The sequence below is a fragment of the Adiantum capillus-veneris genome, chromosome 23, assembly GCF_014529385.1.
Source record: "Adiantum capillus-veneris isolate H3 chromosome 23, ASM1452938v2, whole genome shotgun sequence".
Lineage (NCBI taxonomy): Eukaryota > Viridiplantae > Streptophyta > Polypodiopsida > Polypodiales > Pteridaceae > Adiantum > Adiantum capillus-veneris.
This window is the reverse complement of record NC_140953.1, coordinates 88353150-88369860: the sequence shown is the minus strand read 5'-3', so window position 1 is coordinate 88369860 and position 16711 is coordinate 88353150. Positions and strand designations below refer to the sequence as shown.

Genomic DNA, 16711 nt, shown 5'->3' with positions numbered 1-16711 from the left:
TTTACAACATAGTATAGTCAGTGTCTAGCCGCCCATAGCACAATGGACATATTCTTTAACATCATATTCTTTAACACTCCCCCTCAAGCTTAGAGTGAGCTTGCATATGATGGATTCCCAATGCTTCACGAAAGTAGCAAAACTTCTCCTTTCCAAGAGCTTTTGTGAATATATCCGCAACTTGATCATTTGTCTTCACATACACCAAATCAATCTCATTTGCCAAAACTTTTTCTCTAATGAAGTGATAATGTACCTCAATGTGTTTAGTGCGAGCATGGTAGACTGGATTCTTTGCCAACATGATGCTGCTAATATTGTCACAATATATAATGACACTGTCAAGATAGTCAAAACCAAATTCTACCATAAGTACTCTCAACCATGACTCTTCACATGCTGCCAAAGCTGTTCCACGATATTCAGCTTCTGTACTTGATAATGCTACAGTTGATTGCTTCTTGCTACTCCAACTTATCATACCATTGCCAATGGAAAATGCATAACCACTTGTAGATCTTCTATCCATAAAATCTCCTGCCCAATCTGCATCTGTGTAACCATAAAGACAAAGCTTCCCATTCTTTTCATAAAACATTCCATAACTGACAGTGGCTTTCACATATCTCATAATCCGTCTCACTGCATCAAGATGACTTTTACATGGATTTTGCATGAATTGACTCACAACACCCACTGCATAACTCAAATCTGGCCTTGTTATTGTCAAGTAAATAAGGCTTCCAACCATCTTGCGATACATAGTGACATCCTCAATGTAATGTCCATCATCAAACAACTTCACATTTTGATCAAGAGGTGTATCAACCGGTTTGCACGCTGTCATTCCATACTTCTCAAGCATATCCAACGCGTATTGTCTTTGTATCATCCAAATTCCTGATAAAGTATTGACAATTTCAATTCCCAAGAAATATCTCAACTCACCAAGGTCCTTCATGTTGAATTCTCTCAACAAACTCTTCTTGACATGCAAAATTTTCTCAGCATGACTTCCAGTGAGAATCAAGTCATCAACATAGATAACAATAACGACGATCTCTCCATCAACATGCTTCAAAAATAATGAGTGATCAGCAGTAGATTGTTTAAATCCAATCTTCTTCAAGAATCTGGTTATCTTTTCACACCAAGCTCTAGATGCTTGCTTCAAACCATACAATGCTTTCTTCAACTTACACACATAATATGGAAACTCTGGATGTTGATAACCCTCTGGCTGTATCATATAAACTTCTTCTTCCAAGTCACCATTCAAGAATGCATTATCCACATCCATTTGCCGTAACTTCCAACCGAACATACTTGCCATTGCAATCACCAATCTGACTGTTGTCATCTTTGCAACTGGACTAAATGTCTCATCATAATCAAGACCTTTTGTTTGTGCATAACCTTTAGCAACAAGCCTCGCTTTGTATCTTTCCACACTACCATCTGACTTGCACTTGACTTTGTATACCCATTTTGAACCAATTGCTTTCTTTCCACTTGGCAAGCGAACCAAATCCCAAGTGTCATTCTTCACAAGAGCATCCATCTCATCATCCATAGCTGACTCCCATTCTGATTTTCCAATTGCCACTTGAAAACATGTAGGCTCTTTATGTTGCACACGTGAAACCATGTATGCATAATGTGTACGCATGTAACCGTTGTATGTCAATCTATCAACTGGATAACGCACCCTCTCTGATCTTCTCAACTGTGGTGCACTCTTCTCTTCAACTCTTGCATATGGGGGTACATATTTCTCAATATGCTTACTGCCAGGTGTCCTCAAAATTGGTAAACCATGCTCTTCATCGAGGCTTTCATCTCCAGAACTCTCTTCAACCACTTTCTTCTTGCCTTTCTCGTCTTGCTTCTTATCTCGCAAACGACTGCTCCATGGGTTGACACTTCCTATACTCTCCTCTGCCATATGTGGTCCTCAAATAGTTCTTGTTGATGGTCCTGGCTTATCAACAACATGACGCACATTCTCTTGCTCTTCATACTCATCTTCTATCATCACTGGCTTTGGTTTATACCATGGTTCATGCTCACAAAATCCGACATCTCTACTGACATAAACTTGTCTTTTCGTAGGATCATAGCACATGTAACCTTTCTTTTCAACTGGGTAGCCCAAGAATATACACTTCACTGCCTTTGGCTCCATCTTCTTTCTTGCTTCATTTGGCACATGAACATAGCAAACACATCCAAAAACTTTCATGTAGGAAACTGTTGGCTTGATCCCATAAAGTCTCTCATAAGGTGAAATTTCATGAATGGTAGATGTTGGTGTCCGATTCATAATGTGTACTGCTGTATGAACTGCTTCAGCCCAATATGTTAATGGCATATTCATCTCATTCATCATGGCTCTTGCAATCTCTGCTATGACTCTATTCTTTCTCTCAGCAACTCCATTTTGTTGTGGTGTGTATCTGCAAGTAATCTGTCTTCTTATGCCTTGTTCACGTAAGTAATCATCAAAACTATGTGACATGTACTCTCCCCCTCCATCTGTACGTAGGCATTTAATTTGACAACCATTCTCTTTCTCAACCATAACTTTGAACTCCAAAAATACTTCAAATGCCTTTGACTTTGCCTTTAGAAAGTAAACCCATGTCATTCTGCTGTAATAATCTGTGAATGTGATAAAATATCGACAACCATTTGGTGTAGCATGATCACAAGGTCCCCAAATATCTGAATGAACAATTTCCAAAGGACTTTGGCTAATTCTCCCCCTCTTTGGAAATGGTAAACGAGATTGCTTTCCAAATTGACAAGCTTCACAAACATGATCAAAATTCAATCTGCCAAACTTTGGTAATCCACGTACAATTTGATTTGATTGCATATGCTTTAATCTTCTAAAATTGACATGACCAATCCTCTTATGCCATAACTCTGCCCAATCATCTTGAGTGGCTAATTTGTTTGCATACATACCACTGTGTAAACATGGATCTCCAGCTTCCAATGAGAACAAGCGACTTTTCTTTCTTCCACGTGCCAATATCTTGCCTGGTCTGCCGTTGTGAAACTCCTCTATGAAGCAGCCATAACGATTAAAACGGACTTGCCTGGTCTGCCGTTGTGAAACTCCTCTATGAAGCAGCCATAACGATTAAAACGGACTTGCAACCCTTGATCTGTCATCTGTACAACTGATGCTAAATTCTTTGTGATTGAAGGCACATATAGAACATCTCCCAATGTGTTGTATGTCCCGTCTTTTTCTAGCAATGGAACTGAACCAACATGTGTAATCTGATGCATAGTATCATCACCTGTAGCGACAAACTCATCCTCTTCTAACTTCTCTTTTCTGTCAAACCATTCACCATGATATGTCATATGATTTGTGGCACCACTATCTAAATTACCAATCATCTGTATGATGTGGCTCCACCATGCTTCCAACAACATGCTCCATAGGAAATAAATGTCCACTCAACCTATTGTCATATATATTTTGATCATGAGGATTGTATCCAACAAAGTTTCCTCCATGTCTGCCATAGCCTCTGCCTCTTCCACCACGATCACGATTTTGATTTAGCCTTGTGTAACATTCTCTTTCAAAGTGATCATAAATGCCACATCTGTTACAATATCCATCTCTTTGAGGATGTGCAAATCGTCCACCTCCACGTCCACGAGTTCGGGCTCTCCCCCTACCTCTTTGGCTATAATCGTTGTAACTTTGACTTTGTTGGTTTTGCCATTGACCTCTTCCAACATTGTTTCCACGACCATAGTTTCCTCTTCCACCTCTATTGTTTCCACGACCTCTAGAGTAAAAAACCTGATCTCTGGAATTGTTATTTGATGTAGAAGGACCTGACTTGCTTAACTTCACCTCTTCTTGCAAAAAAAGGTTTACTAACTCTTCAAAATCAGGCATGTGTCCTCGAACAGATATAGATGTATCCAATGACTTGTATTCCGGTCCCAAACCATTCAATGTCACTGAAACTAAGTCATCATCTGGAACTTCAACATTAATGCTCGCAAGATCTTCCTGTATTTGCTTTATCTCTGTCACATAATCTGATATGGATCTATTTCCTCGCCATACACAATGTAACCTTTGCTTCAAGTGAACTTTTCGTGGTTCTGTATTGGAGCTGTTCATTCTTGCTAGTATCTCCCATGCTTCCTTTGGAGATTGAGCCTTCTTCACATGTGGTATAAAGAAGTCACTAATGCATAGTGAAATCCAATGCATCACTTTCCTTGAATTCTCGATCCACTTCTTGTAAGCTTCTACTCCTGCTTGCCATGTTTTATGTGCTTCAGCATTCTCTCTATTTGGTTCCAAACCAACCTCGGGACACTCTTGTTCACCTGTAACATAATCCCATAAACCTTTGCCCATGATAAAGTTCTCCATCCTGTAAGACCATATGCTGTAGTTCTCTCTGGTCAGCTTCTCTCCAACAATCTGTGTGACTTGAGTTGAACTTTTTGTCATCTTCACTCTCTCAATTTCTTTCAAAGGATTTTGATAAAATTTCGGCAGAGTTTTGTTTGTATTTGGACAATATCTCAAGTGACAATCTCAACCAAAGTGCTCATAAACACTGACAGAAAATCTCTCACTGCCAAGGGAAAATCCACTGACTCACTTTGCCACAGACTGACTCAGTACTATGCATAAATACTCTAAAACAATGTCCACATGGACCTGTATGCAAATGCAATCCATATGCTGTCCTGTACCACATATCCATACATCCACCTTCTTCCCATAGTCGTAAACGACATATGAGGTCTTTCGCGGGGCTAGTCGGGGGTTCGCTCCAGTACCTAATCCACCTTGCCAAGGTACCAAAGCTCCCAAGGCAAGGCTTCAAAAAACCTCACTCGACCCTCACAAAGGCTGCAGTTTTTCAAAATACATTGACCGCATATCCATACATAACCACAAAGTACTCAATCTGACAATATAACCGCCTCAACTTCTTCCCACAACCTTTCTTACATAGGCGGCTGTCCATAACAGACCCACAACAACCAAACATAATCTTTGATAATGCAATATCATGATGCAAAAGCTCTATGTCGCTCTCCAAAACCTGTGTAAATGCTGAATTCTTCACCGGTAACCTGTAAATCTACTGCTGACTGCAAAATTGGACATCCTATGCTTGTGTGAGCTGGCTGTTTGTTGCAGAAAATTGCAGATTTTGAAAAATCTGAGTATGCCAATGCGTCCGGAACGCCCAAAAACATAAAGATAGACTCCTGGATCACTGTATTCCGAGTTTGGGTGAGGGAGTTATGACCAAAAAACCTCTCTTTTTTGCTGTTTTTCAGAGCTGCGGAAACCTGTGTATTGACTGTAGCTCCTCAAACTGAGCTCTGATACCACTTTGTAGAGTGCGCAGGTGATGGAGAAGGTAGGAAAGAAGACTACACACAAACACAAACACACATCGAGACACACACACACAATCGTTACCCTATAGCAGCCATTCAACGAGCGGCTCTTCTCTTCTTCTCTTTTGAACTATTATCCAAAGTATATTTACAACATAGTATAGTCAGTGTCCAGCCGCCCATAGCACAATGGACATATTCTTTAACATCATATTCTTTAACAAAGAGATGGCAAAGAAGCAACCGTATCAGATTTCTGCAAACGCAGCAAACTGGCAAAATTCAGATGACCAAAATGTGCATGTCAAAGTTTTGCATCTGAAATAGCCCTTGAATCAGCAACTGCATTTGCAAAATTTTGTCCATACTTGTCATGCAAAGTAAGCTTATTGATATCCTTGACACCAGCAAAGAAAGTGTCCATATCATCTTCCTCATGCATAATCTTCGACTCCAGCTCTTTACGAAGCAAAGCAATTTTAGCCTCATTGCGACTTGCATAAAGACTAGCCAAAATATCCCAAGCCTGTTTTGCAAATTTTTGTTGAACGAATGTGAGGAACAATGGTGCGCTTCACAGAAAATGCAATCAATGCATGAGCCTGCGCATCCTTTACATCCCAACGAGATTGTTATGCCGTAGGCAAAACAACTCTAATAGCAGCAATTCTTGTAGCAAGACCTGCCACATCCTCAACATCGCTTGCATCCTCAGAACCATGACGTACATCAATGCCCTGCACAATATTCTAGACGCCCTTTGACACAAGAACATGTTGCATCATGTAAGCCCACATAGGATAATTGTCCCCATCCAATCTGTCCTCAGCAGCAAACATCTTAAACACATCTGTGTTGTTGTCAACCATGGTAAATGCTGCACTTGATGTGAAAACTACCCGAAAAGAGGAGAAACGAAGCGGGAACAACACGCGCTATATAGCACAAACCATAGAATACTGTAGGGCACATGTTATGCAGAAAACGACGCTGACACAAATCCTGCACAAAATGGCGAAATAGCATATGCAGTACTGCCTATAGTGGAAACGGAGGCCAAAATGAGCCTGCGAACGCTTGCCAAAGCTCACTGAAATCGGAGAAAATGAGCAGGCGTCTGCTAGAGCTGCTGGAGACTAAGCCCGGGAGGACATAACGTGCTCTGATACGAATTGTTGGAATTAGGATTGCAGAGAAACGCACACAGCTTGGAGAAGGCGAAGGAAGCTCAAGGCACACAATAGGGAGTGTATTACTTGGTGTGCAATGGAAAGATAGATAGCCCTAGAGTGATGGGCGTATATACAATGCACGGGAAAAAAAACTCCTAAAGAGGGGAAAAATGCCCCGGCAGTCCTAGTGTGTTCACACACATCACTACCACATGTATATGGTAACATACTGCCAGGAAGATGGCTCTTTACAAAAGCTCTATAAGGAGCGAGTGCATCTAGGGTTTCTAGATGAAGAAGTCAGTGCAATATTATTACTATAGCTTGGTCATTGAGGATATTGTCCACATTCCTGTTGGGATTGTATAGCTTCGTTTGGAGGGCACCAACATAGAAATCCATAGCACTTGGGTGCTTTCTTCTCTCTGCATGACACTGACCCATTACCTTGGGTCTAAAAATACCCTTCTTCATTGTCAAGGGACGCCTTTGTATGCACAACAATCACAATGTCAACATAGGAATTGCAACTCAAAAATAAATCACAAGAGAGTGATGCCCAAACGGGCAATGCATGTTGCTATACAAGCCATCTTATCATGTTACTAGGGTAAAGGGGCCAATAAAAAACCACCCCCCTTTAGGAGGACTGCCGGGGCCAGTTTTTTTGTGCACTTTTGGACCCATTCTGAGACACAAATGGATGAGAGTTGGGTTGGACAATGTAGCCAACTTGCAATCGGCCATTAGATCTTGGGTTCAAGCCTTGTTGGCACAATGGCTCTAAATGCCCCCCCATTCTGGTTTCCTATTTACACCCATTTTTTATACACATAAAAAATGTTGTGCGGGCGTTCTTCGCCTGTATAAATGCAACTTGATTCCAGATTTTTGCTGTTGGTAGAGACGATCTCGATCTTCATTTTGAGCATCTAAGCACTCGATTCTATTTAGCGTGCTTTCCGGAGTGTGTGTTTCCTCTTAGGTGGCCTTAAGTTGGCCCCTTTACCCTAGTGCCTGCATTGTAGAGCACAAGCTTGTTATTGATTATGAAGCTTGGCACCATCTTCATCAGGGGCAGCCGAGAGAAGAAGAGAAGTAGACCCATTTTGTAGAAGGGAGGAGAAGAGCCAGCAGGGCAGATGTGCACCACTGGAGCATCCTCTAAAATAACCTCACTTTGCTTGGCTTTGCGCTCCAAAATTTGTTAAGTATGGAGCCTGATTTAACCCTTGTAATTTTCTGTGGTAAAAATGCACATTTGTAAGGCCCTCATTATGAGGAGAAGCCATCGTGCGTGAAAAAAAATCACTCGCCGGAAAATAAAATCACTCGTTGGAAACCAAAATTTTCACGCGCAGTCTCAAGCCTAAGCTCGAGACTGGCTTCGCCGGAATATTCCTTTTCGTCGGAATGTTATGGCCGGCCGGTGACCGAAAAGTGGTTGGAAAACGATCGGTCGGTTTGGCTGGTAGTCAATGGCCGGTGGTCTGAAGTCAATGTCTGGTGGCTGAATTCACAAGCGGATTTGTTTTGTCAAGGGCGACCACACATGGGCGGATTGGAGGGTCCGATTTGGACTTATCTACATAAGGGCAGCTACACATGGCTGTCTCTCATAAGAGAGGGCAACCTTTTTGGTCTATAAAAGGAAGCCATTTCTACACACATTTCATAGTGTGAAGTTGATGCAACAAGGTGGGTGTGAGGTGGTGAGAGTGAAGCAAGGCAGGAGCTCCAAAAGAGTATAATCCCTTTGTAACCTACTTTTTGTTTTGAAGTACTAAAACCATTGAGTGGCTGCTTTCCCGTGGACGTAGCTCACATTGGGTGACCCACGTATATCGTGTGTACTCTCTCTTTCTCTCTCTCTCTCTCTCTCTCTATACTATATAATCTCTTGTGTGTGTAAATTATCTCTCTCCATTAAGTAATTTACTGAATTATCTACTTAGCTACGTCATATTTCCTAACAAAATTAGCTTTACAAGTTTGCATGTAGAGGCTTTGTGTACCTATTATTGATGCGTCTAGAGTCACAAATCCACTCATGCCAAGTGGTATACCTCGCCTTCCTCTAGTGCAAAATATTTTAATGCAAAATCTCATTTGTGATGGAGCTTTTGGTAAAAGCTTAGAGGAGAGATACTATGGAGCCATCATCACAAGATGTGCCGCGAGGCAAAATCCATACCACTATCACTTTTTTACTTTTAACCATATGCATACTGAGCAGTCAAAGCAAACTAGTTAATAATATGTGTCACTTAGGGTGGGTTCATACTAGGTGCGGGAAGAGAAATGCAAAGGGGCTCGACGCTCGGCTGGGAACTCTTATATTTTATCCTCGTTGATCTTTAATCAACGGTGGATTAAAGCTGAGCCATCGATCCCTCGATTTGACCCCGTATCCAGTGCACACCTAGCCTAGCCACTTTGCGGCTCCGTTCATCGCTGTTCGCGCATGTCGAATTAGGATTTCCTCTTTAGACTTTCATAGTTATAAGCAGGGGAAGACGACGCGGAGATGTCAAGTTCCTACAGGTCAGCTCCCTTCCTCTCCTCCACCTGCGTGTTGCATCAGGCAGCCCTTGTTTGTTTAGAGAAGGAGAAGAAGACGAAGAAGAAGAAGAGAAGGTTATTTTCTGTTTCTGTGGGCTTTCACCCACCATGGGCAACTGCCTCATCATGATCAGTTCTGATACAGATCTGTATGCCCACATGAATCTCTGCGGCCCTCTCTTCACTTCCTCATATTCTCATACCCAAGCTTCATCCTTCACCCCCATCCTCCCCTTCTGCACCCGCTCTCACCTGGGTTCCTTTTACAACCTGGGTTACGAGCTCGGTCGGGATCGTTATGGCATCATTCGCAGCTGCATCTGCCGCCCCTCGGGTGCCTCATTTGCTTGTAAATCTATTTCCAAGCGCCACCTCAGCAGGGAGGGTGATGTCGAAGGTGTTGTGCGAGAGATCCGCATCATGAAACTGCTTTCCAATCCTCATTGCCGCTCTTCGTGCAGCATTGTCCGCTTCCATGATGTCGTTGAAGAAAAATCATTTATTCATCTCATTTTAGAGCTATGTCGTGGGGGTGAACTCTATGAAAGGATTGTAACAAAGAAGTGCTACTCTGAGGTCCGAGCGGCGATAATGATGAAAAGCTTGTTGGAAACTGTTCAATATTGCCACAGTGTGGGCATCATGCATCGCGACATCAAGCCTGAGAACATTCTTCTAGTTGAGGACTCTGATGCATCCCCTATCAAGCTGGCTGATTTTGGCCTTGCACTTGAGTTTTCTGCAGGTAAGACTGCGAAATTGCAACATACGCACTGATCACTTTCTTAAATTCTTGCTCAAGTATTGAGCACATATTCTGCCTGTTGCGTCTTACCTGTTTTAATCTACTTTTCATTGCAGGACAGAAGTTTTCTGGTATTGCAGGAAGTTCTTACTACATGGCGCTCGAGATTCTGCAAGGCAATTATTCTGCAGAAATCGACATATGGAGCACCGGAGTAGTTATGTATGTGCTGCTTAGTGGTGCCCCTCCCTTCTGGGGTGTGACGGAGCAACGCATCTATAAAGCTATCCAAAAGGGTGGGCTGAGTTTTCCTTCGAATCCATGGGACGATATCTCATCGTCAGCCAAAGATTTGATTGCCAAAATGCTACATCCTAATGCCAAATCCAGGATAACCACTGCGGAAGCTCTAAGTAAGTATCCTCATCCTTGATAACCTTGATGAATGGTAGCTATATCCATGGTTTCAACATATACGGTACATGTGTGCGCATAATTGTGATGCTGGCTGGCTGTGCGATAATGATTCCTTGGTATTTGTCTTCGACAATTTTGATTTGGAAATTTTTTGCAGAGCATCCTTGGATTCTTCTTCACACAAATGATGCCAAACAAAACCAGTTGAATTCAGCATCTGATGGGTTTGCATCATTGGCACATGAAAATCATAAAGCGACTTTTGATCCACAGACAGTTACAGTGGCTTCTACTCACAATCAGACGGCGTTCCAGGATGGGGAAAATAATGCTTTCACAACCAGAGATGAGTGAATTTTTGGCTACCGCAGATCCTGCAAAATGGATGGACATGCACAATTTCAATCTGGATGGGAATGAGCAGATGCTGGTTGTGGAATGAGTACACTGACAGGCTAAAGAAGAATTGAGGGCATGTTGGCATGCACTCTTTCAACTACCAAATTTGTGTTCTCTTTAAGAGGGTACCTGTGCCCTTTGAAAGGAACAATGAAATTGTGGGTTGCTAAATGCCAGCAAGGTAAGCAAGTCTTCTCACAATCAGAGGAGGCTTGCATTATCCCTTAACAGAAGTATCTTGCACCCTAAAAGAAGCTATCAAGGGTTTGTGCACAAATTAGGACATCCGTAAAGGCATTCCCGGGAGTTGGCCATCACGGGTGTGATGCAAAAAACAGAGCTTTACCTTGCTTTCGACAGTTTGCCATGGTAGAGCGAGGCTAGTGAGGTTTTTGGGTTACGTAGATGCAGATTCCTCCTTATGCGTAAAACATGCATAGGTGTTTATTGGAAGAGATTTAAGTGTGGAGGAGAGTATTCTGGCATATCCATCCTGCCCATAGGCAATCACAAAGCTTGCACAGAAATTGTTGCTAGTGTGAGCACATATTCTCTGTCGAGGATATTGCTTCGATTACATCATTGTGCAAGCGCTGAAGCACGTTATCTCCTCAAAAGCAAGCTGGTTCTTCTTACAGAAAGCTAAGTTATGCATGAAGTTTCTTCGAAAACAATTTTGCTAGGAGACTTGCAGAAAGCAGAAAATTGACCATGTCCATGTTTACATTCCTCTTAAGTCCTGACATAGAGCTATGAATCAAAACCTGAGCTTCTTCATCATAAACGCAATGTGAAGCAAAAAAAATTCCAATATTTCTTGCAACAAAGTATATGATGATGGCAGGTATAAACCTAGTTTTTTGGTATATGGGCAGGCACCGAGAAGGGGAAAAGAGCCTCTAGTTGCTGGCAAGCTGACAACGGCTAGAAGCAAGTTTCTCCCTTCAGAAAGTAAAAAGTCTTTTCATGCCATGTCATTTAGTCCATGTCCCCTTGTTAGTCATGCCACGGGAGCTGACCTCAAGGAACTCTGACAAGCAAGCATTAAATTGTGACATGTGGCTATCAGAATGCCTTGAGCTTTGAGCAAATTACAAGGATAGTTTTGAATCAAAACAATATTCAAAATAATCGTCTTCTTCACAAAACAATTACAAACAGTGCTTACACTAGCTCTACTCGCTTTTTATTCATTCATTAGCCAGATGCTTCCACCCCCAACGATATCTTCGCTCCCGGCCTTAGTTGAAGGCATATCGATCCCAACCTTAGTTGAATTGATTAATTGCTTCACCTTCTAAAAGAGTTTGGCTTAAAGAGTCGAACCCAGTTCCATAGAGAAGGTTGGTTATCGATCGATTGTTGTAGTCCACTCCGATGGCCCCAACTCAGTGCTGTCAATCTCCTCTAAGAATTAAAAAGCAAGGCACGGCAAGGGTTGAACCCAAGGTACTTGAGCGTGCCCATTTTGCACGTCTCATACGGCACAACATGTCGGGTTGCATCTTCAGGCAATGTGTAATTAAAAAAAAAACAACAAAGTCTGCACCTCAACCTCTTGCTGCTTAGTCCACGCCTCAACCTCCTGCTTTGTACCCATCCCTGCCAACTTCGCCCCTTCCCCGTCTCTTCATTTCAGTGATGATGATGAGGTATCGTTGTTGATTCGCCCTTTCTTTCTTTTTTGGCTTTCTAAAAGAAACCTTAGGGTTGGGTTGGGTTAGAACTTAGGGATACTTTCATTGTTTTCAGAACTAAGAACTAACATGGAGACTTATCTTTCCTTTCAGATCCATCGTGACATGTCTTTACTTTTCTTGCATTCTATTGTTTTAGACTCTAAAAGTGAAGATTCACCTTGCATAATTTTAGTAAATTTCTCTCTCTCACACACACACATATGTTTTGTTTTTCATTCTATTGTTTTAGAATGCTAAAGTGAAGCTTCACCTTGCATAATCTATCTATCTATGTTAGTCTATGCTAGTATAAAAGGGGGAGGGATTCCCCCCCTTGACACGTGGTAGTAGGAGAATCCTTTGGCTGTGTCTTGCAAACGGCGAGACAGCAGATATAGTGCTACGAGAAAGCGCGCGCGAGAGAGAGAGAGAGAGAGAGAGAGAGAGAGGAGAGCGCTCTTGGCGATTCCTCGATTCCACCTGTTGTGGCGCTGCGCAGAGAAAATGGGAAAGGTGTTCCTTCATCTCGAGTCATAAAAGACATGCAAATCAAATTGGGGACGACCAAGACCAATTTTGATTGCATTACGCACCAAGTTTGAACTCAGAACCTGCGCATGGCGTGATGACATGTCAGCTACCTTAAGTGCTAAACCATGGTCCTTGGTGCTAAAACCCTACTCCCCAAAGCTAGCAGAGCGAGAGAGTGAAAGAGCCAGGTTGGGGTGCAGCTTTGGGTAGTGCTATGAGCTCTCCAAAAACTAGGCAAACCTAGGTATAAGAATCAATAGAACTAAATCTCACCTTCAAATATAAAATTAAGAGGTAAATCTTAAAATTTGAAGGTGGGATTACACTAAACCTAGGTTTTTTTCGAGCACCACTTTGGCCAGATGAAAGAGGAGCTCTGGCTTGAGGCTTTGAGCACTGCGCAGAGAGAGAGAGAGAGAGAGAGAGAGAGAGAGAGAGAGAGAGAGAGAGAGAGAAGGAGCACGAACGGCGAACCTCAGAACTCAGGATGCGAATGCAAAGAGAGATTCAATGGTGGTTGTCCAGGCTTATGCCAGCTATGTACGAACGCCGCGAGCCAGGGAGAGAAAACTTGCACACGCGCGTGCACGCGCTCGTGCACACACACACACACACACACACACACACACACACACACACACACACACACACACACACAGAGAGAGAGAGAGAGAGAGAGAGAGAGAGAGAGAGAGAGAGAGAGAGAGAGAGAGATGTACGGGCCGGGCCAATCGCGCGGCCTCAAGCTCAGGTAGTTTGGGAAAAATGTGTCTCAGCTTAATTTCATGTTGTTTTCAATTTCAAAAATGCATGTTGAGGGCAAGGGGAAAAGGAGAAATTCCACCCCAAAATAGAGAAAAATAGTGTGAAAATTTGACAAAATAACGTAATTTTTTAAAATTTCCTCTTCGCAAATTCAAGAAAGGAAATTTTGTATATTTGGGAAAATGGTTTGCCTCGAACACTGGGCCCGGGCAAGGGGAAAAGGAAAAATTCCACCCCAAAATACAAAAAAGTAGCGACGGGCTAGGACAATCGCGCAGCCTTAGGCCTGTGCAATGTTCGGGAAAACTGTGTCTCAGGTTAATATCGTGCCGCTGTTTTCAATTCCAAAAATGCCTGTTGAGAGCAAGGGGAAGAGGAGAAATTCCACCCCAAAATATAGAAAAATAACCTAATTTTTTGGAATCTCCTCTTTGTAAATTCAAGATTTTTTGTTATGTATATTTGGGAAAATGGTTTTTCTTTATTAAAATTTCCTCTTCGCAAACACCAGAAAGGGATTTTTGTATGTTTGGAAAAATGGATTTTCTCGAACACTAGGCCCGGGCAAGGGGAAAAGGAGAAATTCCACCCCAAAATAGAGAAAAATAGCGTTAAAATTTGACAAAATAACATAATTTTTTAAAATTTCCTCTTCGCAAATTCAAGAATCGTGATGTTTCCAATATCGTGCCAAGTGTTCGAGAAATGTGTCTCTTCAATTCCAAAATGCCTTTTGAGAGCGAGGAGAAAAAGAGAAATTCCACCGTAAAATAGAGAAAAAGAATCTAATTTTTTAAAATTTCCTCTTCATAAATTCAAGAAAGGAAATTTTGTATGTTTGGGAAAATGGTTTTCTCGAACAATGGGCCCGGGCAAGGGGAAAAGGTGTAAGTCCATCCCATAATAGAGAAAAATAGTGTTAACATTTGAGAAAATAACCTAATTTTTAAAAATTTCCTCTTCGCAAATTCAAGAAAGGGAATTTTGTATGTTTGAAAAAATGGTCTCTCGAACATTGGGCCCGGGCTACTGGGGTCAACCGTCGCAGTGCCGTAGTAGGTTGTGGGGGTGCCAGTTATGGCGTGGTGAACCAGGGTAGGCTAGCAACTCAGCCGCAACGAGCCAAGGTGCACGAACCACAGAGAGAGAGAGAGAGAGAGAGAGAGAGAGAGAGAGAGAGAGAGAGAGAGAGAGAGAGAGAGAGAGAGTTACGAAGGGACCAAGATTCAAGAAAAAACCTTTTTTAGGAAGACACAAAATTCCCTTTAGGATAGAAAATTTGCAAAATAAATGGCGTGGCTAGCAAGACAATGAGCAGGCACCAACTCCCAAACACACACACAAGGAAAACAATATGGTACACGTGTGTGCGCGCGCGCGCGAGAGAGAGAGAGAGAGAGAGAGAGAGAGAGAGAGAGAGAGAGAGAGAGAGAGAGAGAGAGAGAGAGAGAGAGAGATTTACGAAGGGACCAAGATTCAAGAAAAAACCTTTTTTCAGGAAGACACAAAATTCCCTTTAGGATAGAAAATTTGCAAAATAAATGGGGTGGCCGGCAAGACAATGAGCAGGCACCAACTCCCAAACACACACACAAGGAAAACAATATGGATACGCGTGTGTGTGTGTGTGTGTGTTTGTGTGTGTGTGTGTGTGTGTGTGAGAGAGAGAGAGAGAGAGAGAGAGAGAGAGAGAGAGAGAGAGAGAGAGGAGAGCTTCACTTTTCTTGATCTGCTTTTATAAAATTTGTCAAGAGTAAGGGGTTTGAGGTAAAGATGGGCCATGCCGTTGCCGAAGGCGGCGCCGGTTTACTAGTACTATATAAGAGGGAGAGGGATTCCGGTCCCCTCCTCTGCCACGTGGCAATACCAGACTCTCCCGACCAATGTGACGTGCAATCTGGCATCACAGGCAACATTGAGCGTGTTCAGAGAGAGACTGTGCGGACTTCAGAGAGAGAGAGAGAGAGCTATTGATTCGTACTAAATTTCCCTTCAAATCGGTCGACATGTGCAACGTGCGATACAAGCACCCTGCTCATCCACGACGTCGAGACTGCTTGGCAACACAAATCTCCCCTTTCCCTACCTACCGCTCTCACACGGAAGAGAAAACGGCTAGGCTCGCACTTTACACCTAATCGCCCTGCATGGGGCCTGCCAACCAACACCCGCCAACCTATTGGCCGTCGCGTACTTAAGGCATAGCCTGCACACATATTGAGCATGAGCCTCACTGCCTCGGAGTGCAAGAGGTGCCACCTGCTGATCAATAGCAAGTCGGAGAGAGAGAGAGAGAGAGAGAGAGAGAGAGAGAGAGAGAGAGAGAGAGAGAGAGCCCACTACCATTTGTCACAATCTAGGAACAACAGAAAAAAGACACACACACATGTGGGTGCTCCAAGTTGCAGGCTACACACACACACACACACACACTTTTGCTGGTGCGCACACACATTAAACACACATGTAGACTGCAGGTAGCACAGACACACAACAACTGCTCCACCTCTGTCGTCCACCCGTAGGCTACGGAGAAAGCAAGGGAAGGTTCTGCTACAGCCACCACAGGCCTGGTGGAGCAATTTGGGGTGTTGACGTTTTTTTCACAAAAAAATCTTAGGTTTCGTATGATCTCACCCATATATTTTAAAATTTTCCTCTAGACTAGTATGTCCCACACGTTGCTGCGGCTAGAAAATGCATGTCTTCTATTCTTACACTACAAAGGTGGAAAATTATATACATTCTATTATCCTACATGTATACACTTTCTTGCATTTCCAAAAAATGATTCACAACAAAGTATTGTGTCTCTTAGTGCTAAAAATAAAAACCTACATTTAGTGTAATCTAACCTACAAATTTTGAGATTTACCTCTAAATTATAGATTTGAAGGTAAGAACTCCTACAAAGTTTAGACAAATCTAGTATAGAAACCATCAAATACAATAAATTTTCCTCTAAAATTTCTCATAGGTAGGTTTCTTAAATTTTTGAAAAAAACATTGCGTACTCGAAGAAAATCTTAGTTTAA

The 16711-nt window shown here is 42.5% G+C and overlaps 1 protein-coding gene across 1 annotated transcript; it reads left to right on the top strand.

Moving 5' to 3' along the window:
• Positions 1–9041: 9041 nt before the first annotated feature.
• LOC147428127 (calcium-dependent protein kinase 29-like) lies at positions 9042–12484 on the top strand. The gene is made up of 3 exons (XM_086496518.1): positions 9042–9885; positions 10002–10298; positions 10460–12484. The coding sequence occupies exons 1-3, from the start codon at positions 9249–9251 to the stop codon at positions 10654–10656; spliced, it is 1131 nt and encodes a 376-aa protein (XP_086352644.1). The 5' UTR covers positions 9042–9248; the 3' UTR covers positions 10657–12484.
• Positions 12485–16711: the final 4227 nt, after the last annotated feature.